Below are 27836 nucleotides of genomic sequence, written 5' to 3' on the forward strand. Positions count from 1 at the left end.
CTGGGGCTGGACCCCGGCATGCAGAAGTGTAGGTTCAATATCCAGCCGGTGCAATGGGTTAAAGAATCAGCATTGCCACAGCTGCAGCTAAGCTTTAATCCCTGGCCTGGGAACTTCCATATGCTGCAGGCAGGCGCAGCCATTAAAAAAAAAAAAAAAAAAAGGAAAAATAAATAAATAAATAGGACTTAAACTTATAAGATTTTGCACAGCAAAGGAAACTGTAAACAAAATGAAAAGACGACCTATGGATTGGGAGAAAATATTTGCAAATGATGCAACAGACAAGGGCTTGATTTCAAAAATATAAAAACAGCTCATATGATTCAATAACAGCAACAACAACAACAACAAAACAACCCAATTGAAAAATGGGCAGAAGACCTAAGTAGAAAGAAAGTCATACAGATGGCACGTGTATCTGCCATACTCATGGCAGAGTATGAAGACATACAGAGAAGGCCAACAGACACATGAAAAGATGCTCATCATCACAAATTATTTGAAAAATGCAAATCAAAACTACAATGAGTTGGAGTTGCTTTGTGGCTCAGTGGGTTAAGGATCTGGCATTGTGGCTGCTGCGGCTTTGGTTACAGCTTTGGTGCAAGTTTGATCCCTGGCCCAGGAACTTCTGAATGCTATGGGCATGGCCAAAAAAAACCAAACAAAGAAACAAAACAAAACAAAACAAAACAAAAAAACACAAAACCAAAAAACAAAGAACAAAACTACAGTGAGGTACAACTTCATACAGGTCAGAATGGCCATAATTATTACTGTATATAAAACAGATAATCAACAAGGACCTACTGTATAGCACAGCAAACTTTACTTAATGTTCTGTAATAACCTATGTGGGAAAAGAATCTGAAAAATAATGATGTATGTATAACTGAATCACTTTGCTGTACACTGAAACTAATACAACATTGTAAATCAACTCTACTCTAGTATTAAATAAAAATTAAATTTATATTTAATTATTTTTTGTCTTTTGGGGGCCACACTCACAGCTTATGGAGGTTCCCAGGCTAGGGGTCAAATCACAGCTGTAGTTGCTAGCCTATGCCACAGCCACAGCAACACAGGATCTGAGCTGAATCTGTGACCTACACCACAGCTCACGGCAACGCCAGATCCTTAACCCACTGAGCAGGGCCAGGGATCAAACCTACGTCCTCATGGATGCTGGTCAGGTTTGTTAACCACTAAGCCAAGACGGAACTCCTTAAAAATTAAATTTATAAAAAGCCTACAATTAATAAATATTGGAGAGGGCATGGAGAAAAGGGAGCCCTATTGAAGTGTTGGAGGAAATTGTAAATTTGTGCAGCCGCTAGGGAAAACAGTATGGAGGTTCATAAAAAAAACTAAAAATAGAGTTGCCATATGTTCCAGCATTCCCACTCCTGGGCTTATATCCAGACAAAACTGTAATTAGAAAAGATACATGCATGCTTATGTTTACAGAAGCACTATTGACAATACGAATATACAGAAACAACATAATGCCCATCGACAGAAGAATGAATGAAGAAGATTGTGTGTGCGTGCGTGCGTGTGTGTGTGTGTGTGTGTGTGTGTCTACAATGGAATACTACTCAGTCATTTAAAAAGAGTGAAATAATGGAGTTCCCTTGCGGCACAGCAGATTAAGGATCTGGCATTCTCAGTATAGTGGTTTGGGTCACTGCTGTGGCAAAGGTTCGATCCCTGGCTCAGAAAATTCCACATGCTGAGGGCAGGGCCAGAAAAAAAGAAGAATGAAATGATGCCATTTGCAGCAACATGGATAGAACTAGAGATGATGATATTAAGTGAAGTAAGAAAGAGAAAGACAAATACTATATGATATCATTTATATGTGAAATCTAAAATACAACACAAATCAACATATCTATGAAACAAAAACAGACCCAGAGATATATAGATAACAGATTTGCAGTTGTCAAGGCAGATGAGGAGAGGACTGGGAGTTTGATATTAGTAGAGGAAACTATTATATATAGTATGGATAAACAACAGGGTGCTACTGTATAACACGGAGAACTATATTCATTATCCTGTGATAAAACATTATGGAAAATAGTAAGAAAAGGAGTGCATAACTGAGTCACTTTTTTATACAGCAGAAATCAATACAATGTTATAAGTCAACAATACTTCAATAATTTTTTTCATAAAAAGACAGAAGCCAGGTCTCCCAGCAGACATATGTGTCCCCTAAGTCATTTAACTTCTTGGAGATGTAGTTCTTCATTTGTAAAATGCAGGCACTGATACACCTTCAACTGTGAACCAAACCTAACATATACATGAGGAGTTTCACTCTTGTCCGAGTGATAGTGGAAGACAATTTCCCTGTTTGAACAAAGGTGTTAGAAGGCATATGATATTTAAGTACTAAAAATCAAGTTTTACCATCAGTTTAGTTGGACAAACAAAATAAAAACAAGCACAACTATGTCTCAATCAAAAGATGTAAGAAGTAAATATGATTTTACATGACAAAATGTCAACTCTATAACATATTTCCAATAATTCTGACATTATCTTTTGAAAAATTTCCCAAAATTCTGAGAAAAATGACGAACTGGAGGTTTACTCTAAAGTTAGATTGCTGTTTTATTATCTAGTTTTATGTGCATTTGAAACTGAAGACTTTATACATGACCAAGATGTTTGATGTTAACCCTGAAATTCTTTCCTCCACATCTCTAGGCTACCGGCACCCCCTCTACATCTACCTGCTCAGACAGTTTAAACATGGAGACTACACCCAAGGTAGAATTACAAAGAAGACAACATTTGTGGTAACATCAATACGATTTCTGATTTATGTGCATAAAGTATAAAAGCTTATCAGTATTAAAAAGCAACAAATCAGAATTTGGATTCATCCAACCCAGATGCAGCATCTTCATAATCTGAAAACAAGGGGAGAAAACGTAATTAGCAAATACATTTATTTTATTTGAATTACAGATAGCACCACCAATTTATCTAACCTGTGCTGTAGGAATCACTGTGGGTCAAAGAAGTAGCTGCAAGCCACCTTCCAGACCCCTTACAGACCCCTTCCATACCCAGTTAGTTTATCCCACTGGTTCTCCCACAACCTTAGAGGAAAGAATGCTGGTATTAGAGATTAGATCCTGGCTCTACCATTTAGAAACTGTGTCTCTCTGGGAAGGGCACCCAAACTCTCTGATGTTCCTCACATTGATCGGCCAGGCCCAGGATGTAACAGGAAATCTGAACAGGTTTTCAGTGCCAAGGTTCCCTGTGGAGTAGAATTTCCCAGAAAAGCTGGATTATCCCCCTGTAAACTCCAAACGAAGACACAAAAGACGTGTCCAATGAATGCCTCCGTGCTTCATGCAGTTAGAGCTACTTGCAGGAAACATCGGCTGCAGTATCTTTATACTGAGTTACAACAGTCTGTTTCCATTTCTCTCCTGTACTGGACTGAGAGCCTCCAGAAGCAAACATAGTGCCCACACTGCTGAGAAACGGTACGTCTACAGAACCAGGTCCCTCCTGGCTTGTGGCTGAATAACAAAGCAACTGCCATGCAAAGGAAAGGACGGTTCCCTCTTGAAGGCCCAGAGATGCCCAGTGTAGAAATGGCAGAAGAAAGAGCAAACCCTTGCGAGTGCTGTGGGTAAATGCTGCCTCTGCCCTGTCACAGCAGCCCTGCGGCTCCTTCCTTTAGAGGGTCCGTGGTGCTGGCAGTGCCACACCCAGGGCCACATGCCTTCCTCACGCCACTCCACAGGAGGAGGGAATGTGACCCCATGGGATTCTTCTCTGCCTGCTGAACTGATGCCTTGATTAATGTCCTGCAGACAGTGAGTGCCAGCACCTTAGAGCTGTCTATAATAGTTCCCAGGACAGTGACATTTAAAAAGACCACTGTGAGGTTAGAAACTCACCTCTGTGATGCCGGTTAGTGGTCTCGATCTATGCAAAAGAAAATGGAGAAAGGAAAACAGTTAAAGTTTACTTTTGAAATACTGTGTACTAACAAGTGTCTGAAACTGTTATAATACAACTGGCAGGAGAGCCCCCCGTCCCTGACCATGAGCGCCTTGTTAGGACCCAACCTTGCCTGGTGGCCTAGATCCCACCCCAGCCAGACAACTGGAGGGGTCCAGGATTGGAGGGCACCAGGAGAGCAGGGCTTACAGACCAAGGCCTGTGCTTCCCTGAGACTCTCCTTGGTCCTGACTCTCCCCGAGGCTGTCAGGAAAGCCAAAGAAGCCACTAGGGAAGAACTGTTGGAAGTGCATGTGCACTTGTGCAAGTGCTGCTGCTGCTGCTGCTGCTGCTCCTTGCTCTCACTGCAGGGAGACCACTGTCTCAGGCACTGTGCCAAGCAGAGGTCTCTCAGAAGGTGCTACTAGACGGAGCTTTAATAAAGTCCCTGATAATCCCAGGATGCAGATGCTTTTAGGTCAGAGCAGCGTTCTGCTGTGGCTATGCTCAGATTCGGTTGGCAGCAGTGAAGGAAAGAACTTGAAAACTCACCCCACTTAACTATCTTGGGCTTATCGAGAGTCACGTGCTTCACGCGGCAGCTATACTGATCCACAGCGTTAGGAGTGAACTCAGTGTGGACCAGAAGGTAGAAAGACCAGTCCTTGCTGAAAGACAGGTCTGACTGCTCCGCGTTCATCTTCTCCCCGTTTTTCAGCAAATCAATTTCAATCTGGGGCGGATGGAACCCAGATACATAGCAGTTCAGGTAATTTGGCTTTCCGTTTTCCGCTGGGTGGCGTGAGTAAACCTGAACCTTCGGGGGACCTGAGGAACATCAAGGAAAGACAGATGAAACGCCAGAGGATTTCACCGGGGGCTACCTGTGTCTAAAGCCAGGTCAGGCACCAAGTGTTTAAACTTGGCCATCCATTTCTCCCAGCCCATTTCCCTTCAGGCCAAATGAGCTTCCATTTTTACACATTGCAGCATATGGAGGTTGCCAGGCTAGGGGTTGAATTGGGAGCTGTAGCTGCTGGCTTACACCACAGCCACAGCAATGCAGGATCGGAGCCCGGTCTGTGGTGTAGCTGCTGGCCTACACCACAGCTCATGGTAACACCAGATCCTTAACCCACTGAGCTTGGCCAGGGATTGAACTCCCAACCTCATGGTTACCAGTCGGATTCGTTTCCGTTGCACCACAGCAGGAACTCCACAGCCTCCGTTTTGAGGGATAAACCCTGACGTAGTGACTTGCCCACACAGTTCCCCTACACAGGCCTTTTAGGCTTTTTTTCTAGCAGATTTCTAGTAACATCTTTTTCTGTCAGTGGAGATTGTGCCAAATCGTTAAGGACCTTTCTGTGAGGCTCCCAAGAGCTTCTCATGGCTCCTCAGCAGACACTGAATTCGTGCTCACTCCAGCGTCTGCATGATTTGGTCCCACCTACTTCTCATGCTTCATTTCTCACTGCACAACCTTCCAGAGTAGCCACATCAAAAAACTCACATTATTGTGCCCTGTTTCAGCCCCGTCAGTTTTCTTCCTTATGTTTACTCCTTTCATTTTTGCCTCTTGCCTAGATCCACATCCAACAGACCTCTCGGTATGTGCCTAGTACACTGCCTGGCACACAGCAATTGTTCTGTAAGTGGCAGGTGTTGTTATTACTACCTCCTTGCTCAGGTTCCTGAGAGAGTCAACTCAAAGTAGGTTTGTACTTGGAGTTCCCGTTGTGGCGCAGTGGTTAATGAATCCGACTAGGAACCATGAGGTTGCGGGTTCGATCCCTGGCTTTTGCTCAGTGGGTTAAGGATCCGGCATTGCTGTGAGCTGTGGTGTAGGTTGCAGACACGGCTCGGACCCTGCGTTGCTGTGGCTCTGGCATAGGCCGGTGGCTACAAGTCCGATTCGACCCCTAGCCTGGGAACCTCCATATGCCGTGGGAGCAGCCCAAGAAAATGGCAAAAAAGACAAAAAAAAAAAAAAAAAAAAAAAGTAGGTTTGTACAAAACACAACCTTTTTACTATGTCCAGAGCCTATGTGACAAATCTGACTTTGTACCTGATTTCATGAGCTAGAAAACAAAGGAACAGAACCAAAAGGCCTAGAGGAGCTGGCAAACACCTTAAATGAGTGAGTTGGGATGGGTAAGAACAACAGGGAAGGGTGAGGACTGTAGCAAATGGGAGAAAACATACTCTCCATTAAGGCCAAGTGTGTGAGAATGGGATTCCCACTCTTAATCAGCATGTCAAGGTTGATTGCCATCATCTGCCAGGCTGTCAATATTGTATAATGCTGTAGAACAGTGGTTTCCAACATGGGATGCATGACTAGATCCTCCATGGGGATGTGGGAAAAAAGTACTGTCAGTTGTCTAAGTGTTTCTCTCAAAGTGGAGAGAAGTGTTACTGCTACTAAAAATACAGACTGACACTTCTACATGTCAATAACCCACCTTTAAATACAGCTACATTCAGGGTACATGGTTATAAAGGTCATCTCTTCCTCCATGTTCAGAAGGTGGGGAGGTGGGTAGTACCTGGTCAATGACCAGATGTACCTGCCTAGAGACACCCCATCATCAAAGAAAAGGTCCCTAGTCCCACCAAGAGCTAGACTGCAAATACCACGAAGCCCTGATATGTTTTCATAGTTAAAAATGAAGATAAATCAGAAATCTCTTTGCTTTTGAGCTTCTAGTAATTAGAACATAATAAATGCTAAAGTCATGAGAACACATGTTCATCCTGCCTGGAGTTCTCTCTTTGTGGTCTCTGCAAGACCATCACAATAATCTCTTCCAAGAAAGCAGCAATAGCAGAATCTGGTCAGCCACTGCTGGCTATGTGACTTTGGGAGAGCTGAGTTTCTATAGCTAAACTGAACAACTAACTTATGCCCACAGTGAAATGAAATCCACACACAGGAAACAGCACAAAATACAACCCCACAGGCATTCCCACTTAACACTTTCTTATATGTCTTCCAGAAACATTCTTGTGTATCTTCCAGGCATGGATTATTTTGGAAATTATCAAATTAAGATAGTTTTCATGTCGAGGGGGGGTTGTTTGTTTTTGTTTTGTTTTGTTTTTGCTTTTGGGGGCTGCACCTGTGGCACATGGAGGTTCCCAGGCTGGGGGTCGAACTGGAGCTACAGTTGCTGGCCTACACCACAGCCGCAGCTGCATCTGCGACCTACACCACAGCTCACGGCAACGGCGGGTCCTTAACTCACTGACTGAGGCCAGGGATTGAACCCACCACCTCATGGTTCCTAGTCGGATTCCTTTCCCCTGGTCACCATGGGAACTCCTCAGTTTGTTTGTTTGTTTGTTTGTTTGAAAGGCTTACATAGTCACTACCAAATATCAATAACAGTGATGACACACATAATGTTTTATATTGTCAACAACGTATAAGTTCCTTTTTCTCTTGATCAAAACAAAACAAAACAAAACCCGACTTCACAAAGGCTTTTGTGAGTGAGAAAAATCTGAGGGTCTGATACACTGCGGAGTATGTAGAAGGTACTGGAGTTCCACAGTGTCCTGACAGACAGCCTGGGTGAGCATGTTAATTACTCCTATCTGGAGTTTTGCGGCTGATAAACCTTCTGACTGATAAACCTTCGCTTACTCAAAACTGAAAGCAGACTCAGCTCATCGCAGAAAGAACCAGGCAAGGAGCCAAAGAGGAAGTCCTCTGTGAAGAAAGGCAACAGGGGCCATGGCGCCCAGCTTGCTCCCAAGAATCTCACCCTAGAAGGATGTGGAGAGCGCCCGGATTACAGCCAAAGGGCACACAACCCCGCCAAATGCTCCGGTCTGGCTCCCCTGTCTGCCCTTTGTCCCCGGTGTAATTAAGTTACTTCAAAACTCTTCGTGCCTCCCTTTCCTCATCTGTGACGTGCTGATGATAAGACATCTTGTTCGCCTCGAGGACGCATTTCACGATTAAATGGCAAACATATTTGGGGAAAGTACAGAAGGGCAGCTGAACCTGGCGGGTGCCTGGTCGAAGCTCAAGACCCTCAGGCTCCCAGCCGATTGACAGACCTGGACTTGGGGGCGACTCCACCCATTCGCCCGCCCCACCCCTGCGCTTTGGGACCCGCTAGCGGGTCCTCTGCTCCAGGTGCGCCTAGGGAGCCTGAAGTCCCTCCGAGCAGCGGAAGAGAACCCCTCCCCCACCTCGGTCGATCTGAAGCTTACCCGCACCCCGAGAGTCTACCGCTTCCCACCAGGCACCGGCGTGTCAGAGGTTCCCTCCGCCGAGCCCACACAAGCTGGACTCGCACCCGGTCCCCACACCTAGCCCACCCCACCGACTCCACAGCGAGGAAGCCCGGGGCTTGTCCACCGAGCCGGGAAGGGAAACTTGGCGAGCGGGACCTGACCCCCCCAGCGTTCGTGCCCAGAGTGCCCCCAGAGTTAGCGCCCGGAGTGCCCGATGGCTTGAGCGGGAGAGGCAGGGCTGGTAGAAGAGGGAAGAGGGAGGGGAGGAGGAGGACTCACGCGCGACCGCATCCAGGCCAGACAGTGAGAGCAGCCCGAGCAGGACCAAGGCCACGAGGGGAGCCATCGCTACTGGAGCGGTGCTGGCGGTGGAATGAGAGCTCGGCTCCCTGCCCGCATTTATAGCCCACGTCCAGGCTGCCAATCAGAACCCTGCCCGCCAGGCCCGTCACCCGTCTCTTAGCGAGCGCTGCCCGAGCAGGTTAGAATGAGGGACCAACCCGTTTTCAGTTTCATTTTCTAAGTCTTATGATGCGTAGGAAGGCAAAGGTTGGACTGGGTGGATTCACTCTCTGTACATCTTCGCCCTCCGATCTGGGCGGTGCACCCAAGCCTGGAGCGTGGGCCTTCTGCCCTAGCAAAGCAGTTTGCACCAACGTTCGCTTTTCAGATCAGCGCTAGAAATGCCGGGGGACTTTCATACCAAGCCCCAGGCATTTATGAACCCAGAAACTGTAGTTTTTAATCACGAAAACAGAAAACCAAAGCAGTTAAGGCTAAGGACAGAATGGAACCGGGCAGAATCAGAACATGGGTTCACAATTACAGCCTAGAAATAAGCTCTGGGGCTTTTGTACTCGTTGGACAAGAAGAAGAGTCCAGGCACCTCGAGGCCTCCTGAGGCCAGCTCAGAGAGCCAGCAGAAGTGAAGAAGGACCTTCTGGCTTCCTGAATCCCTCCAGGAAAGTTTCTTTTTGGAAAGCCCTGTGCCAACAAAGTCTTGCTTGTATCTTGTCTCTGTTGTTTAGGTAATCTTCTTTACTGTATTTTCTTTGTCTTGTTGATTTGGGGGAATTGACCATTGACAGTAAAAAATAAAAAGTCACTGCTTACAGCAGTAGAGCTTATAGACCTCTTGAATGACATCATTCCCATCCCGACACCACACAAGACTCGTGCTTAGCATAGAGTAGGTATTTGTGAAATGAGTGAATCAAATGAAGGAAGGAAGGAAAATTGGATCAAATATGTGAATAATCTCTAGGAGGCTTTGGGGTCTTTTTGTTTTGTTTTTCTTTTTAGGGCCGAATCTTGTGCATATGGAAATTCCCAGGCTAGGGGTAGAATGGGAGCTGCAGCTGCTGGCCTACACCTCAGCCACAGCCAGGCCAGATCCAAGCTACAACTGTGACCTAATCCCTAGTTTGTAGCAATGCCAGATCCTTAATCTACTGAATGAGGCCAGGGATCCAACCAACATCTTCATGGACACTAGTCGGGTTTTTAACCCACTGAGCTGCAACAGAACTCCTAAGGTTTGTTTTTATGTATAGGGAAACAAAGGCTAAGTACTAGATTTCAAACTGGTCTGATTCCATTGTCATTCATGCCTCAGACACTTAGAGGATAGAGGCCTGGGCAATTTTAGTGAGAATTTGGCTTGCTTCTACATTTAGGTCTAACCCAAAAAGTTAGACTTATAGACTAAGACTGTCAGTGCTAAGAGAGAGACTCCTTAAGAAAACCTGCCCTCCAGAGAGAGGTAGAATAAAAAGATGCTGCCATCCCAAGGTGACTAAGTCCAAGGGTCTTTCCTGGGGGAACAGAAGAGGAAGTGACCCTGGGGGTGGGGAGGAGCAGCAACCTGGGAAATCCCCTGGTTTGCAGCTGAAGGGAGTTGGGTCCTGCTTCCCCAAAGAGCCCAGCAAATGTCACCCTCATTTCTTTTACATATTTTTAGACCTTCTCATAATCTTTATTGTGGAGGTTGTGTGGACACCAGAGAAAGTGGGATCCTCTCCGAAGCCCTGGTGAAGGGAAATAATGCACAGGGAGAGCCTCAGGGAGTCCTAGCCCACAGAGAATGTTGTGCAATGATTAACAGATGTACCAGGATTATTGATGCTATTTACCTAGTTTTTCTACGGGCTCTACCTAGAACTCTTTTGAAATACAAGGGTAGTTGTTAGGCACATAGTCATGCGTAAAGACAGTCCTGCCCCTCTCATGTGTTTGTTTGTCGTTAACTCATTTAAGGCTCTTAAGGCCTGGATAGTTGGTGTTGAATTGTTTTCTAGTGCCCTGGGAGTATGGGAAGAGATGAAGCTGGAGGTTATCTCCCAGTATTGGGATGAGCAGCTGGAAACCAATTTGACAGTGGGTTTCGGTTTTGTTTTGTTTTGTTCTGTTTGTAATTTTTACTGAGGTACGGTTGATTAGTTTGACAGTTTTTTATTTATTATTATTATTGTTTTATTTTATATTATTTATTTTTTCCACTGTACAGCATGGGGACCAAGTTACACTTACATGTATACATTTTTTTTCCTCCCTTTGTTCTGTTGTGATATAAGTATCTAGACATAGTTCTCAATGCTACACAGCAGGGTCTCATTGTAAATCCATTCCAAGAGCAATAGTTTGCATCTGATAACCCCACGCTCCTGATCTCTCCCACCCCCTCCCTCTTCCCCTGGGCAGCCACAAGTCTATTCTCCAAGTCTATGATTTTCTTTTCTGTGGAAATGTTCATTTGTGCTGTATATTAGCCTCCAGTTATAAATGATATCATGTGGTATTTGTCTTTGTCTTTCTGGCTCATTTCACTCAGTATGAGAGTCTCTAGTTCCATCCATGTTGCTGCAATGGCATTATGTCATTCTTGTTATGGCTGAGTAGTATTCCATTGTGTTTATATACCACATCTTCCCAATCCAATCATCTGTCCATGGACATTTGGGTTGTTTCCATGTTCTGGCTATTGTGAATAGTGCTGCAATGAACATGAGGGTGCATGTGTCTTTTTTAAGGAAACTTTTGTCCAGATATATGCCCAAGAGTGGGATTGTGGAGTCATATGGTAGTTCTATGTATAGATTTCTAAGGTATCTCCAAACTGTTTTCTATAGTGGCTGTACCAGCTTATATTCCCACCAACAGTGGATGAGGGTTCCCTTTACTCCACACCCAGCATTTGTTATTTGTGGACTTATTAATGATGGCCATTCTGACTGGTGTGAGGTGGTATCTCACAAAAAAGAAAAAAAGTTTAACATATTTGGCCCCTTGATACAACCACTCCATCCTAGGTATTACCCAAGAGAAAATGAAAGTGTGTATCTGTACAAAGACTGGTTCACAAAGTTCAAAGTAGCTTTATTGGAAATAGATAAGCAGCAAGGACTTGCTTACTACACAGCACAGGGAACTCTACTCAGTATTCTGTAATAACCTATATGGGAAAAGAAATATGAGAAAGAATTGATATATACATATATATAAATAACTGAACCACACCAGAAACTAAGAAAACTTTGTAAATAAACTATACTCAATTAATTTTTTTTTAATTTTTAGAAAACTTAAAGAAGTTTTTTAAAAGGCAGCTTCATTGGTAATAACCAGAAACTAGAAACAATCAAAACTTCCATCAGGCAATTGGATAAATACATACTGGTAGCTATCTATTCAATGGAATACTATCAGCAATAAACAAGGAATGAACTATTGATACACACAGTAACATGGATGAAATACTCAGACTGAAAAAAGGAGCAAGGCAAAAGAGAGTACATGCTGTGTGGTTCTTTTTATTTAAACCTCTAGATAATGCAGATGAATCTATGTAACAGAACCAGATGGTTGGTTTCCAGGGGATGGAAGGAGCATCAGAAGCATAAGAAAACTTTGGGGTGATGGATATGTCCATTATCTTGAGTATGATGATGGTTTCTCAGGTGTGTACGTGTAGTAGAACTTATTAAATTGTAGACTTTATGTCAATTTTACCTCAATAAGTCCCCATTGAAAAGACCAACCGAAAGCACAGATGCCTGTATCATTGTTAGGCATTGTAGGCAGCCACCTGTATGGCCCTTTTTGGCAGTGTGGCCTTGTGGGGGTAGTCTGCAGCCTAAGCCCTGCTGGCCCCTTGGCTCCCCTTGTTGGTGGAGAAATTGGGTTCTCCTCTTCTTTTTTACTGCCCTTCCTGTCTCCTGGCATGCATAAGTTCCTGGCCAGGGATCAATCCCATGCCACAATAGAGGCCCTAACCAAAGCTGTGACAATGCATAATCCTTAACCCACTGAGCCACCAGGGAACTCTTGGGTTCACCTCTTGATCAATGTGGAACCAAAGGACACAACCAAGCCAAAGATCAGGAAAAGGAAGAATTTATTACTTGCAAGTTAAGTGAACACCAGGTATCTTTCCCAAAGCAGTGTCTCCTAGAACAGCAAAATTGTGGGAGCTTTAAGCTAAGGGTACATGCATATTCCTGAAGGTACTGGGAAGGGGGAGAGTCTAAGCTTTAGTTGAGTGAAGTCACAAGGGTCTGAAAAGTCAACATCATCATACGTTAAGTTATAATTGACCTGGTGATTGAATGCTTCAGGCTCATCTTTACCATTGAAACAGAACTGGAAGTCTTTATAATTGATATATTATTTTTACTACTTTTATACTTCTCTAGCTTGATAACAGCCATGAGTTCCTGCATTCTTTTATTCCTTTAAGGTCATTAATTACTGGGACCCGTTCAAGAACAAGCGCTGTGGCCAGGCTCAGATCACCAAATGGCTTCAGCCTAAAATGGCTTCTCTTATGTCAAGAAGGCCATGCCTGGTTCTTTCTCCCAGGACCCCCTCTCCTCTCTGATTACACCCTTCAGGCATGGAGGTAACAGGAGAGGAATGACAGAGGCAGCAATGCCTTAGAGATAGCCTGGTTCCTTCTCAGAACCTTTGCTCCTTTTTTTTGTGTCCCTATATTTGCTTCCTGGTTCTGGGGTGGGTAGAGACTATGCCCTGATCCTCTGCAGCCCCAAGGAACCTGGAATGGGTCCCGGCTTGGTCAATGAGTCTTTTATTCATTCAATATAGATTGATTAATTGACACTGTGCTGTGTACCATGCCCATTTTCTTCAGTTCAACCTGTTGAAGATGTCAGCTGAGGTGGAGTCATCTCTAATTAGAATAATTCTGATACTTTTTTCTCATCCCTGAAACTGACAGCTATTTCCTTCACATTTGGCCTCTTTCTTTTCTTCAAGAACAGAGTTTAGTTTATCCATCTGTTTTTTCATTTATTCAGTGAACAAATAGTTATTACATGCTTACTGTTACCAAGGAACAGTGCCTAAGAAGTTTGCTTCCTACTCAAAGTATATATGGTCTTTTTGTTGTTGTTGAAATCACTGTTCACTCTATAGCCTGTTCACTGAAAAGATGTCTTTTCATGTGGAAATATAGTTCATGTGCTAATGATGTTACTGGTTTCACAGTATTCTGCCTTTTAAGTATATCTTAGTTTGTTTAATCTTTTCCATAGTTAGCATTTAGATTTTTTCCCGATTTTTCACTCTGAACCAGTATAAAATGTTTATGAAAAATCATTAATCTAATTATAAAGATAGAAATATAAAATGTGTCCATCTTTGGGGTTCCTGTCATGGCTCAGTGGTTAACGAATCCAACTAAGAACCATGAGGTTGTGGGTTCCATCCCTGGCCTTGCTCAGTGGGTTAAGGATCTGGCATTGCCATGAGCTGTGGTATAGGTTGCAGACACAGCTTAGATCCCACATTGCTGTGGCTCTGGCGTAGGCTTGGCAGCTACAGCTCCGATTAGACCCTTATCCCGGGAACCTCCATATGCCTCGAGTGTGGCCCTAGAAAAGGCAAAAAGACATTAAAAAAAAAAAAAAAAGTGTCCGTCTTTTTCTCCAATAAGGACATAATGAAGTGGTACAACATTGGAAAGTAACTATATTTTAATAGAAAAGAACTTTTTTTAGTTTTAAAAAAGAGCATAATGGCACTGAGTCCAGTTTTTTAAGATATAAATCTTAATACTTTTTGATAAAAAACTGTTTTCTACTAAAGGCAAAACTTTATCAACATAGTAGCCTCATCTCACTCCATTGCATTATTTTCAGAATTAGGACTCTTATTTAAATATGACTTCATTTTATTATTTAATTTGAAGCTGTAGCATCATTAGTCCCTCAGTTGCACTACTCACATTTTCAAGTGCTCAGTGGCCACTTGTGGCTACTGAACAGTGCATAGAACACTTGCATCATCATAGAAGGTTTTGTTGGACAGAGTTATTCTATAATATGCCACTTTGGAGTCTTCAAAGTCTGTAAATACAAATAATCACTTTTTTAAAGTCATTGAAAGCATTCATATTAGTTAGCAAAATGTATTTTGTCAATTGTGAAGACCATCTTCTATAAATAATAGACATATTTGGTTGTTGGGACTTATCCTTGATTATGACAATTCCTTTAAACATGTCATTGTCTTGGTTTAGGATGAAGAAATAAAAGCAGCCACTATTCCTTACTCCTTGCCCCCTTTTCACCACCCACTTCTATATTCTTGGTTTGCAGTGAAAGAGGCTGTGGGGAAGGAGGTGAGGAAGGGAAAGGGGCAGAAAATCCTAGAGCAGTTTATATTCTCTTAGGTTGTATATAGAATTAATGTTATTAGGTGAACTAAAGAGTTGTTCTCTACTAATTCTGCGCATCTACCCTCACCACTGTGGATAGAAGAATATAATAAATAGTCTAAACTTTTTCCTTAGGTTTATATAGGAGGATTCTCCTAACAGTGGGAAACCACAGCAAGCCCAGACTGCTTGCTTTAGTGAAAATTATACTGTTCATCTCTGGATTTAATTTGAAAGATGGAAGGTGTAATGCAACTGTTTTGTATAGTTATAGAGAGGAGACATTGCAAAAGCCCATGAAGATCAAAATATCATAAATATTTGCAGGTGGTCTTTTAGCATGTTTGAATCTATGAATTACTATGTAATTTTATGTATTTTAGGGAAAGTAATCAGGGAGGGATATGAGCCTTGTCCAATATAGACCATATTTTGAAGACAGTACTGAAATAAAATATCTCTTTAATAGTTTTTTGTAATAAGTACATGTTGAATGATATTTGGGAATGGGAAGGTAAGTGATATATATTACAACTAGCTTCAGGAGTTCCCGTCGTGGCTCAGTGGAAATGAATCTGACTAGCATCCATGAGTCTGATCCCTGGCCTTGCTCAGTGGGTTAAGTATCTGGCGTTGCCATGAGCTGCGGTGTAGGTCGCAGACGCAGCTTGGATCCCAAGTTGCTGTGGCTCTGGCATAGGCCAGCAGCTGTAGCTTGATTAGACCCCTAGCCTGGGAACCTCCATATGCCACAGATGCTACGCTAGAAAGACGAAAACAAACAAACAAACAAACAAAAAACTAGTTTCACCTGTTTCTTTTCTCGGTGCAGCTACTGGAAAATTTAAAGTGATAAGTGTGGCAAACATTGGTGGCTAACATTGTATTTCTATTGGACAATATGCTGACCTAAACTGGCTACAGAGCTATTTACTGTGTCTCATCCTGAGAGCTCAAGGCAGCAGAAATCAAAGCACTCAGGCTTTTTTTTTTTTTTTTTCTTTTCTAGGGCCACACCCTCGGGGTCCGAGCTGCGTCTGCAATCTAAACCATAGCTCATGGCAGTGCCGGATCCTTAACCCACTGACTAAGGCCAGGGATCAAACCCGCAACCTCATGATTCCTAGTCAGATTCATTAACCACTGAACCACAATGGGAACTCCCAAGCTTCTGTTTTTTAAGTCAGAAGTATCTTCACCACCCTTGATTATAAAATTCCTTCTTTTTCTTTGAAAGACATCTGAAGGAGTTCCCTTGTGGCATAGCAGGTTAAGTATCCGGCATTAACTGCAGCAGCTTCAGTAGCTGCTGTGGCAGGGGTTTGATCCCTAGCCCAGGAACTTCCAGATGCCATGGGTGTGGCCTAAAAAAAAGTCTTAATTGTTCTTGTGAGGTCCCATGTGTAAGTAGGCTTTTTTTGATCTTCTGGTGTGCTGTCAGAAGGCATAGCGACATCATGGTCATCTTTATCTATTCCCTTAGCTACCTTCCAACGACTACCTGCTAAGGAGTGTTTGAACAATAACTGCCTAGAGTTGGGTTAAGTACTGTTTCCCTTTTGTTTTACGTGTTATGTTAACAGAATCAAACTTACGAGTTGTAAAATTGTGACCAATGAATTTGAAACAGTATCATTTTGTTTTATAGGTATATCCTTATTATCATAGACATGTCTGTCATTTCACAGTGACAGCATATTGTTGTTCACCAACAAATGTACCTTCCTACACATTATGTTTCCTGAAAGAGATGCTTAGAATAGGGTACTCTACTGTTTCACATTTCTCTTGCCTGTGCAGGCAGTGGACAGGATTATTGACACATAGCTCTGCAGAGGAATTCTCGTTTTGAGTGGTTTAGGTTGGATCTGTACCTTTGTTGATAAAGATGTTGATGGTGAGGGAGAGGAGAATACCTAGAAAGATAAGCATTTTTAAGCTTTTAGTTTTAGGGACTGGGATATAGGGAGAATGGTCAGTTCTGTAGTAAAACTTCCAGAGGAAAAAATACTCATGAACTTAAAATACTCAGCTGCTTTCCAGGATATATGTATTTACCCTGCATGGAGTTGTTTCTTAGTGGCTTAATGTCCTGGATGCCTAGATCACCTCTTAAAGAACTTTGACAAGATACATTAATCTCACTTTCTCCAGTTGAATATTTCCTGAAATGTTTCCTTTGGAAAGTCCACATTTCTGGCTCTCGAAACATACTAGCAAAAATTGAGTGCTTTTTTGTGTAGCCTTTTTTTTTTTTGCTTTTTATGTGCACTTGTGGCATGTGGAAGTTCCCAGGCTAGGAGTTGAATGGGAGCTACAGCTTCTGGCCTACACCACAGCCACAGCAACACTGGATCTGAGCCGCATCTGCAACCTATACCACGACTCACTGCAACACCGGATCCTTGACCCACTGAGCAAGACCAGGGATCCAACTCACATCCTCATGGATACTAGTCAGGTTTGTTACTGCTGAGCTACAAAGGAACTCCGTACTTCTGTTTTCTAATGTTTGAGAGGAATATGTATATATGTGAGTGTACACACACACAGAACAGCCTATTTATTGCAACTTGCTTATCTTAAAATAGGCTAATCTGTGACTTTCAGTATTTAGGGCCATTTCAAACCATTAGGATTTTTGGTCATAACTTCATATGAATGAAATAAACAAATATCTGAGTACAAATTGGAAATGTACTTTGATGGGCTAATTGCTCATTGTTTGGTTCACAAAAAAGGGTTAATTTCCTCTTCACTTATCAGCCAGAACTTCTTCCTACTGTGATATTTTTCATTTGTTTCAAATGGCCTTTTAACACTTTTTTCTTTTTTAAAAAATCTTTTCTCTATGTCTGAGTCTATTTCTGTTTTATAGTTATGTTCATTTGTGCCATATTTTAGATTCCATATGTAAGTGATATTGTATGGTATTTGTCCTTCTCTTTCTGACTTATTTCACGTAGTATGAGAATCTCCAGTGGCCAAAGGGGAGAAGCGAAGAAGTGGGATGGATGGGGAGTCTGGGGTTGGTAAATGAAAACTATTACGTTTAGAATGGATAAGCAATGAGGTCTTACTATATAGCACAAGGAACTATACTCATTCTCTTGGGATAGACCATGATGGAAGATAATGAGAAAAAGAATGTGTATACACACACACACACACACGCACACATACACACATGAATATGACTGGGTCACTATGCTGTACAGCAGAAATTGACTCAACACTGTAAATCAGCTATACCCTAATAAAAAATAAGTTTGATTTTAAAAAATCGTTGAGCAGGGATGATGAGCACATTTTAAGACTGTGTGCTTATTTATCTGTAGGTCATTTTCACCAACTAAAATATGTCCTTATGTGTAGAGTTGACTCCTAATCTTCTTCCTTGGAAAACAGTTTGACAGGTGAGGAGGGAGGAAAGCCACCTCAGCTGCTCTGGTGAGTGTAGGGTTCTTTTCCTCTGCATGTTTTGGCTGCATCCCAGGAGAACACTGAAGAGAGCACCAGACACTTCCTCAGGACAAATTTCACTGAAGTCAGCCCCTGTAACATCAGCCAGTGAAGACTACTGTTCTGTTCCCTGGAGTCAATTTAGGGATCTGTCCTGTCCAACTAAATGAGTGATCGCTATCCATTACCTGTTTACATCGGTGCACTTTAATTGTGTGACTTCTCCAGGAAGTTGACTGGGTGTTTCTTTTCTAAGAGTGCTCTGAAATATGAAAGTGTTTGTACCGTTCCGGCCTCCTGACACTAGTTCTTTCCCACCCCCACCGAACGTCAGTCCTCTCTTTTCGTTTATCAAGTCCTGTCCATGCTCTGAGTTCCACCTCTCTCGTAAAGTTATTCCTTATTAAAATTTCTTCCGTTTGTACATTTCTGCTCATTTTATGATTCTCCCCTTCAGACTTCTCGAGCACCTCTGCTTTGAACTACAGTTTGGCACTTCATTGGGTGTTCTTGTTTCTCTGATTGTGTGTGTGTGTGTGTGTGTATGTTTCCTATGGAGTTTGTAAGCTCCCTGTAAGTTCCTCATGGTTTGTTCATTCAGTTCACTGTCAGTGACTTTTCCGTCTAGTTTACCTTAGCTGTCCTTTCCCATAGTTATACCCTGGGCTTTGTCATTATGTGAAACTGCTCCTGCCATGAATCACTGTTCTGCACACCCCAATCTGGCCACAGTTGCTCCAGCTTTAGAGCTTGCTTACCCAAGTACCCCCACTTCTGTCATCTGGTGTCATTGGAATCCCAGTCCTTTGAGTTCACAAGTGAAGACAGGAGGGGGTCCTGTTTTCATGTCCCTCCCTTGGCAGCATAGATTCTGTGACCCGTCATTTCAGTCACTTTCTTGCATGTGCCCTAAACTCTTGCTCCTGCCCTGTGGTAGCACTTGGTCTGACAAATCCTTTTCTTTTATTCTGCCTTCTCATTCCCTGCACCCAAGCAACTGCACATCTGTGAGAGAACCAGAAAGGAAAATGGGGACCACTCTAAGTTCACACTCGCTACCTTCTGCGGTCTCTCATGTTGCCTGGAAATTTTACAATGACTTTTCATGAGTCCATTCTTTACAACAGTGGTATTAAACCTCCACTTTCCTCGAACCTCTGTTCATCTCTTTCCTTTCAGTTTACCTCCTACTTTATGAAAGAAGTGGAACCCATCTAAAGGGAGCCCTTTCAGTTTCTCACAGGAAATTGCAAATCCCCCCCACACCCTGTCCTGCACTCATCTTCTCCATCTTCCGTCCTCTTACAATGAAAGGGTTCCCTCCTCCCATGAAGGTCCATCCCTCTGTGTGTGCTCTGGATCCCATTCCTCCCCTCATCCTCAGGGACTGGTTTCTGTTTCCTCTCTTATCTACATCTCCAGCCTCTTTTGAGTATTAGGTCCACGTCCAGTTAATCACCAGGTCCTAGCCGTTCTGTCTCCCGAGTCTTTCTGGAATCTGTCCACTTGTCTTAACTCCTCTGCCATCACTGGTCCGTGCTGCTGTCCTCGCTTACTTGAACTAGCCTAACAGCCTTGTAATTACTCTCCTCATAGCTGTTCTCCCCCCGTCAAATCCATCCTCTGTGGAGTAGGCAGAGGGGTGATGTTAAAATGCATATCTTATTAGAGGACAGCCAGGTCTGAACATCGGGGGACAGGGTGTCTTTTCTCACTGTCACCTGGCCATCTCTAACTTCTTTTCGTCATCTCCTTGACAAATGTATGTCAATCTGTTCCCTTCAAATTGCTGAAAGGGTCAAAAGTTTATCATTTAAGTGCTCAGGGGGTTTACGTGCATCCCATTCTCCCCACAGCTGCTCTTCTGTGTCTGATCATATGGCTTCTTTGCTTAAAACCCTTCTTTAGCTTCTTTCTCTCCCAAGATCCAAGCTAAAAGTCTTGAAGCCTAGCCCCATCTGTCCCCTGCCAAGGTCATCCCTCACCATGTTGCTTCTCATTGACTATCTTTTGCCACCATAGCCTTCTTTATGCTTCTGAAATGTGACAGCCATCTCTTCATCTACACCTGCACTCATACTTTGTCTTCCTAATTCTTATGCATTCCCGTGGTCTCAGCCTCAGTCTTATTTGTGGGGGTGGTATAGTGAGAAAGTAAAAACTTTGCATTTTGGACACATTGACCCTGTTCAAATCTCTGAGCTTTAGTTTCCGTATCTACAAATGGGTGTAGATTTACCTCATAGGATGGTTGAAAAGTTCAATGAGATATTTTTATGTAATGTTTTTAGTGTAACAACAAATGCTCTTTTTATAAAGCTAATTTCCCTTAAAATTCAATTTCTTTTTAATTGGGATATAATTGACATATAACATATTAGTCTCAGATGAATATATAATGATTCAATATATGTGCATATTCCAAAATGGTTATCACAATAAATCTAGTAAACATCCATCACCACACACAGTTACAAGTGGGTGAAGTTCTGGGGTTGATTTTATCAGTCTGTCCTAAGCAATGGGGATAAGGAGTCCATGTCAGGGAAACTTAATGTCTTTATACTCCTCCTCTCTGTGACACCTCTCCACCTTGCATTTTTAACAGGAGCAATAGTAACACAAATTTGGGTTTGATCATCATTTATTGCTGTGCTTATTGTTTTTAAAACATAAACAAGACCCACGACACCTACTAGAGTGAAAGAACTCTAGAAGACATTCCTATTCAAGGCCCTAAGGGGATAAATGAAGACGATCATATTAATTATGACTACAACATGAAACTGGCCAAGATTTCCTTCCAAGTTGTTAGGTACAGAAAACTTCTTTTTGTTTTTTCTATTCAGGGCCGCACTGGTATATATGGAAGTTGCCCGGCTAGGGGTCAAATCAGAGCTGCAGCTGCTGGATTACACCACAGCTGTAGCCACACAGGATCTGAGCCACATCTGCAAGTTACACCATAGCTCTCTGCAACACAGGATCTTAAACCCACCGAGCAAGGCCAGAGATTGAACCCACATCCTCATGGATACTAGTCAGGTTCTTAACCTACTGAGCCACAATCGGAGCTCCCAGAAACCTCCTTTTTGCATTTACTTTATTATTTCCATTTTTTGTCTTGCTGACACCCTACCTTTTCACTCAAAATCTTTACAGAGATAGACACTTTTATACTCTTAAGTACATCTTTGCTTGGTTCCTGCTTTACTTAGTGCCTTTCACTGTCATAGAGTTCTGCCCTAACTTCCAGGTCTTAGAAAGCCCAGCTGTCATCGTTGCATTAAATAATAAAGAGCTACAAACTAGAGGATTCCTATTGTGCTCCATGGCTAGCATACTTCACATTTGGAGTTCCTTGAATCTGGTAGCCACAGTGACAGTGAGCCAAGCTGGACACTCACCTACAGAATATCTTGTATCAGATTGAAATCCATTGCTGAGAGGTGCTCTCATTTATTTTCTGCTGCCTGAGTGGTGGTAGTACCTACTTGCTCCTGTAAGAGTAGTCAGTGATGAAGACAATTTGGTGTTACTCTCCATAAATTTGTCTCATATGTTTGATTTTTATTTTTTTATTTTTAAATTATTATTGTTATTATTTGTCTTTTTGCCATTTCTTGGGCCCCTCCTGCGGCATATGGAGGTTCCCAGGCTAGGGGTCGAATCGGAGCTATAGCCCCCTGCCTACGCTAGAGCCACAGCAACATGGGATCTGCAACCTACACCACAGCTCACGGCAATGCTGGATCCTTAACCCACTGAGCAAGGCCAGGGATGGAACCCACAACCTCATGGTTCCTAGTCGGATTCAATAACCACTGAGCCACGACAGGACTCCATCATATGTTTGATTTTTAATTAAGGTTATTTGTGCTCAGCTAAATGCTAGAATACTGAGTCAGAAAGAGTTTAAGAGTAAAAAAGGTTGGGTTTAACCCAGGGGGTCTTTCACAGGACTTTAGCCTGTACAGGCAGTTGCAAACTGACAGCTTATGGGTCATGTATGAGTTTGGATTTATATTGCATGGCCAGCACCTCCTAGGACTTTTTAAAGAGATTTTATGTCTCATAAGCATGTAAAATTACAAGATTTCATACAAAATCTGGATTTCCAGTTGTTACTGAAAAATTAGAAGATCTGGCACCCTGGGGCTTCATTCCTTCATAGTAATTTATGGATTGGAGCTGGATTTCAGTGCTCTTAGATGGGCCACTTTTTCTCAGGTTAAGATTTCTTGTACTTCTCTTTCCACCTGCTTAGCCCCTGTAGGCATTTGGGTTTGGTATGTTAGGTATACCTTCTTCATTCAGCATATGTGTCATAACCTCCTGCAAAAAGGTACTGAGTGTTCTTTTTTTATTTTTAATTTTTAAAAAATTTTTTTATTTTAATTTTGTTTTGTTTTTTTTCTTTTTAAGGCCATACCTGTGGCATAGGGAGGTTCCAAGTCTAGAGGTTCCACAGCCACAGCAACATGGGATCCAAGCCACATCTGCAACCTACACCATAGCTCACAGCAACGCAAGATCTTTAACCTCCTGAGCGAGGTCAGGGATTGAACCTGCATCCCCATGGATGCTAGTCAGATTCATTTCTGCTGAGCCACAATGGGAAGTTCCTAAACATTTTAATTAAAGTATAAGTTAATTTACAGTGTGCCAATTTCTGCTGTATAGCAAAGTGACCCAGTCATACATACATACACACACACTCCCCTTCTTAAATTATCTTCCAATATGGTCTATTCCAAGAGATTGTACATAGTTCCCTGTGCTATACTGTGGGACCTCATTGTCTATCCATTCTAAAATGTAATAGTTTGCATCTACTAACCCCAAACTCTCAGTCCATCCCACTATCTCTCCCTCCTTCTTTGCAACCACAAGTCTGTTCTCTATGTCTGTGAGTCTGTTACTGTTTTGTAGATAGGTTCATTTGTGGCATATTTTAGATTCCGTATATAAGGGATATCATATGGTATTTGTCTTTATTTTTCTGACTTACATCACTTAGTATGATAATCTACAGTTGTATCCATGTTGCAGCAAGTGGCCTTATTTCATTCTTTTTTATGGCTGAGTAGTATTCCACTGTGTACAGATACCACATCTTTTTAATCCATTCATCTATTGACGGACATTTAAGTTGTTTCCTTGTCTTGGCTATTGTGAATAGTGCTACTATGAACATAAGTGTGTATGTATCTTTTTGAATTATAGTTTTGTCCCGATGTATGTCAAGGAGGGGGATTGCTGGATCATATGGTAGTTCTCTATGTAGTTTTCTGAGATACCGCCATACTATTTTCCATAGTGGTTATATCAATTTGCATTCCCACCAACAGTATAGGAGGATTCCCTTCTCTCCATACCCTCTCCAGCATTTGTTATTTGTAGATGTAATAGTGATAGCCATTCTGACCAGTGCGTGGGAACTCACTGTAGTTTTTATTTGCATTTCTGTAATAATTAGTGACATCAAGCATGTTTTCATGTGCCTACTGGCCATCTGTATGTCTTCTTTGGAGAAATATATATGTAGGTCTTCTGACCATTTTTCAATTGGATTGTTCATTTTTTGTTGTCAAGTTGTATGAACTGTTTATATATTTTGAAGATTAAGCCCTTGTCAGATGCATCGTTCACAACTCTTTTCTCCCATTCCATAGGTTCTCTTTTCGTTTTTTTTACGGGTTACCTTTGCTGTGCAAAAGTGTATAAGTTTGATTAAGTCTCATTTGTTGATTTTTGTTTTTATTTCTGTTGCCTTGGGAGACTGACCTAAGAAATCATTTGTATGGTTTATGTTAGAGAATGTTTTCCTGTGTTCTCATCTAGGAGTTTTATGATGTCATGTCTTATGCTTAAGTTTTAAGCTGGAGTTCCCATTGTGGCTCAGTGGTTAATGAATCTGACCAGGAACCATGAGCTTGTGGGTTCCATCCCTGGCCTTGCTCAGTGGGTTAAGGATCCAGCGTTGCCATGAGCTGTGGTGTAGGTTGCAGACAGGGCTCGGATCCTGCTTTGCTGTGGCTCTGGCATGGGCCAGCAGCTACAGCTCCAATTGGACCCCTAGCCTGGGAACCTCCACATGCCGCAGGAACAGCCCTAGGAAAGGCAAAAAGACAAATAATAATAAACTTTAAGCCATTTTGAGTTTATTTTTGTGCATGGTGTGAGGATGTGTTCTAGTTTCATTGATTTACATGCATCTCTCCAGTTTTCCCAGCACCGCTTGCTGAAGAGACTGTCCCATTTTATATTTTTGCCTCCTTTGTCAAAGATTAATTGACCACAGGTGTGTGGGATTATTTCTTGTCTCTTTGTTCTGTTCCATTGATACTTACATCTGTTTTTGTGCCAGTATCACACTGTTTTGATTACTATAGCTTTGCAGTATTGTCTAAAGTCCATTGATACTTATGTCTGTTTTTGTGCCAGTACCATACTGTTTTGATTACTATAGCTTTGTAGTATTGCCTCCAGCTTGCTTGCTGCTTGCTTTTTCGTTCTTTCTTTTTTTCAGCATTGCTTTTTCAATTATGGGTCTTTTATGGTTCCATATAAATTTTAGGATTATTTGTTCCAGTTCTTTGTAAAACGTCATAGGTAATTTCATAGGGATCATAGCACATATTTTTTATCTATTCATCAGTTGATAGACATTTAGGTGGTATTTCCTTTTTGGCTATTATGAATTATCCTGCTATGAATAGTAGTGTACTAGATTTTCTGTCATCATATATTTTCATTTCTCCTGGGTATAGACCTGGCAGTGGAATTATGGGGTCATTTAACTTTTTGAAGAACCACCAAACTGTTTTCCAGAGTGGCTGCACTATTTTACACTTCCACTAGCAATGTATGGGAGTTCCTGTAGCTCTCCATCCTCACTAACACTTGTTATTGTCCAATTTTTAAAAAATCATAGCCATACTAGTACCTGTGAAGTCAAAATGAAGTGGTATCTCATTGTGGTTTTGACTTGTGTTTTCCTAATGACTAAGGTGTTGAACACGTTTTCATATGCTTACTGGCCATTTGGAGAAATGTCTACCTTAATTTATTATTCATTTTTTAATTGAGTTGTTTTTACTGTTGAGTTCCAAGAGTTCTTTATATATTTTAGACATTTATGAAGTATATGATTTGTAAATATTTTCTCTTATTCTATGGGGTCTCTTTTCACCTTCTCAGTGGTATCCTATGAAACTCAAAATTTTTTAATTTTGGTGAAGTCACCTTTTACCTTTTATGAGTCATTCGTGCTTTTGGTGTCATGTCTAAGAAACCATTGCCTAATCTAAGACCATAAAGTTCTTTTACATGATTTTTATAGTTTTAGCTCTTACATTTAGGTCTTTAATGTATATTTATTATTTTTTGTGTATGGTATGATTAAGGCACCATCTTCATTCTTTTGTATGTGGATATTCTATTTTTCCTGCACTTTTTAAAAAAAATTTTTTTTAATGCTTTGTTTGTAGTTTACTCTCAATTACATTTGTAATGTTTTCAGTTTCTTTTTTTTTTTCCTTCTTCTTCAGTTCGAGAGTGTCTCGGCGGCATACCTAGATCACCGAAAGTAAACCAGGAGAGAACAAAACACGCGACAGGCGGGAACCCGGACCACTCGTACAGACGAGATGGCAGCCAGGCCATTGAGTCTTTCCAGCACCATTTGTATGAAAATTTACCTTTATTAAATATCAACATAGAAAATTTGAGTAGTAGAAGAAAAAAGAAAACTTGTCACTTATAAATCTGCTGTCCAAAGTGATCTTGTTTACTATTAGGATCATTTCCTTATAGTTATTTTTTAATATCTATGTTCATAATCAGGTGTTATCTCATTAATCTTAACAGTTTTATAGGTAAATACTGCTATTATTTCCATTTTGCAGAGGAAGGAATACAGAGAGGGTAGGAATTCTAATTCAGATATACTTGGACAGTAAGCAGTAGTGCCAGGATTTTGAACCCAGGCAACATAACTGCAAAGCCTCTGCACTTAGACAATATGCATGCATGTGTGAGTCAAATTAGGGTTGTGTGGCATAACAGTATTGTTCTGGCCTTCCTCTCCCTATTTACAAATGAATGAATATATATGATTTAAGTGACAACAACAATAATAAAATACATAGTCTTTCTTTTTTTTCTTTTTTAATGGCCACGTGTGTAGCACATATAAGTTCCTGGGCTTAGTATTGAGTCTGAGCCACAGCTGCTACCTACACTGCAGCTGTGGCAACACTGGATCCTTTAACTCACTCTGTCAGGCTGGGGATCAAACCCATGCCTCAGCACAAACTGAGTCACTCCAGCGGGATTCTTAACCCACTGTACCACAGCAGGAAGTCCTAAAATGCATAGTCTTGTTCTCACCATCCCAGCAAGAACTCGGTTATCCTCAAAACCTTTAAATTGATTGTGCGTGCTCATCCCCATTCTGTTCCCTTACTTGACCAGCCTCAGGGTTAACTACCATTCTGAAAGTTTCTACCATTCCCTTGTTTTTCTTTATTTTTCTATAAATATATGCCCAAATAATACTATTCAGTTTTGGCTACTGTTTAAATTTTTATAAAATAGAGTCACTGTATTTATCTTGGGGGGAGGGACTTGCTGGGATTTTTTTTCACTCTATTTTTTTGTAATTCATCTATATTAATTTTTATAACTACAGTTTGTTCATTTTCAGCCGGGTAGCATTCCATTGTCTGAATACATCTTATTTATCCAATTTTAGATTGTTTCCAGTTGTTTACTATTAGAAACAGTATTGCAGTAAACATTTTCTTTCACATCTATTGCAGCAAGTGTACAAGAGTTTCTCTAGTAGAATTTCTGGGTGATAGGGCATGTGCATCTTTAATTTTACTTCATAATACTCTATTTTACAAAGTTGTTTTGTCAGTTTATGCTTCTACCAGCAGTATGAGTTCTCATCAGGGGTATGTCTTTGCCAGTACTTAGCTATCCATATTTGTAAAACTTTTGCCAATCTGATGTGATGAGTTTTAATTTGCAGTATGGCAAGCATCATATATGTATATATGTGGGGGGGGTGTGTGTGTGTCTGTGTGCGTGTATTTTTTGGTAAAGTGACTATTCAACTATTTTGCCTACATTTTTTCTTCAAAAGGGGTATTGCCTTTTTCTTAATGGTTTGTAATGTTGGATATAGTCTAGATACCAATAGGTGTGGTGTATATGTTAATCTGCGGCTTGACTTTTTTTTTTTTTTTTTACTTTTTTTAGGGCCACACCCACGGCATGAGGAGGGTTCCCAGGTTAGGGGTCTAATTGGAGCTACAGCTGCTGGCTTACACCACAGCCACAGCAACACAGGATCCAAGCAGCATCTGCAACCTAAGCCATAGCTCTCAGCAACGCCAGATCTTTAACTCACTGAGCGAGGCCAGGGATCAAACCCACAACCTCATGGTTCCTAGTTGTATT

The 27836-nt window shown here is 41.7% G+C and overlaps 1 protein-coding gene and 1 long non-coding RNA gene across 4 annotated transcripts; one reads left to right on the forward strand and one right to left on the reverse strand.

Annotated features, from left to right (window-relative positions):
* Positions 2404-8726, reverse strand: B2M (beta-2-microglobulin). 3 transcript variants are annotated; one of them, XR_002345114.1, is made up of 5 exons: positions 8510-8665; positions 4534-4809; positions 3939-3966; positions 3225-3286; positions 2404-2930 (listed from the first exon to the last, which is right to left on the reverse strand). XR_002345114.1 is itself a non-coding variant. In XM_021096362.1 (4 exons), the coding sequence occupies exons 1-3, from the start codon at positions 8574-8576 to the stop codon at positions 3953-3955; spliced, it is 357 nt and encodes a 118-aa protein (XP_020952021.1). In that variant the 5' UTR covers positions 8577-8726; the 3' UTR covers positions 2414-2930; positions 3939-3952. The 3 variants fall into 3 exon arrangements, 1 of the variants encoding a protein (XP_020952021.1); XR_002345118.1 differs by having other exon boundaries at positions 3169-3286; XM_021096362.1 differs by lacking the exon at positions 3225-3286 and having other exon boundaries at positions 2414-2930; positions 8510-8726.
* On the forward strand, positions 8828-27582 carry LOC110261204. Its single transcript, XR_002345119.1, has 2 exons — positions 8828-9258; positions 25919-27582. It is a non-coding gene; the product is annotated as an uncharacterized LOC110261204 (long non-coding RNA).

The sequence above is a fragment of the Sus scrofa genome, chromosome 1 (assembly GCF_000003025.6).
Source record: "Sus scrofa isolate TJ Tabasco breed Duroc chromosome 1, Sscrofa11.1, whole genome shotgun sequence".
NCBI classification, from domain to species: Eukaryota; Metazoa; Chordata; class Mammalia; order Artiodactyla; family Suidae; genus Sus; species Sus scrofa.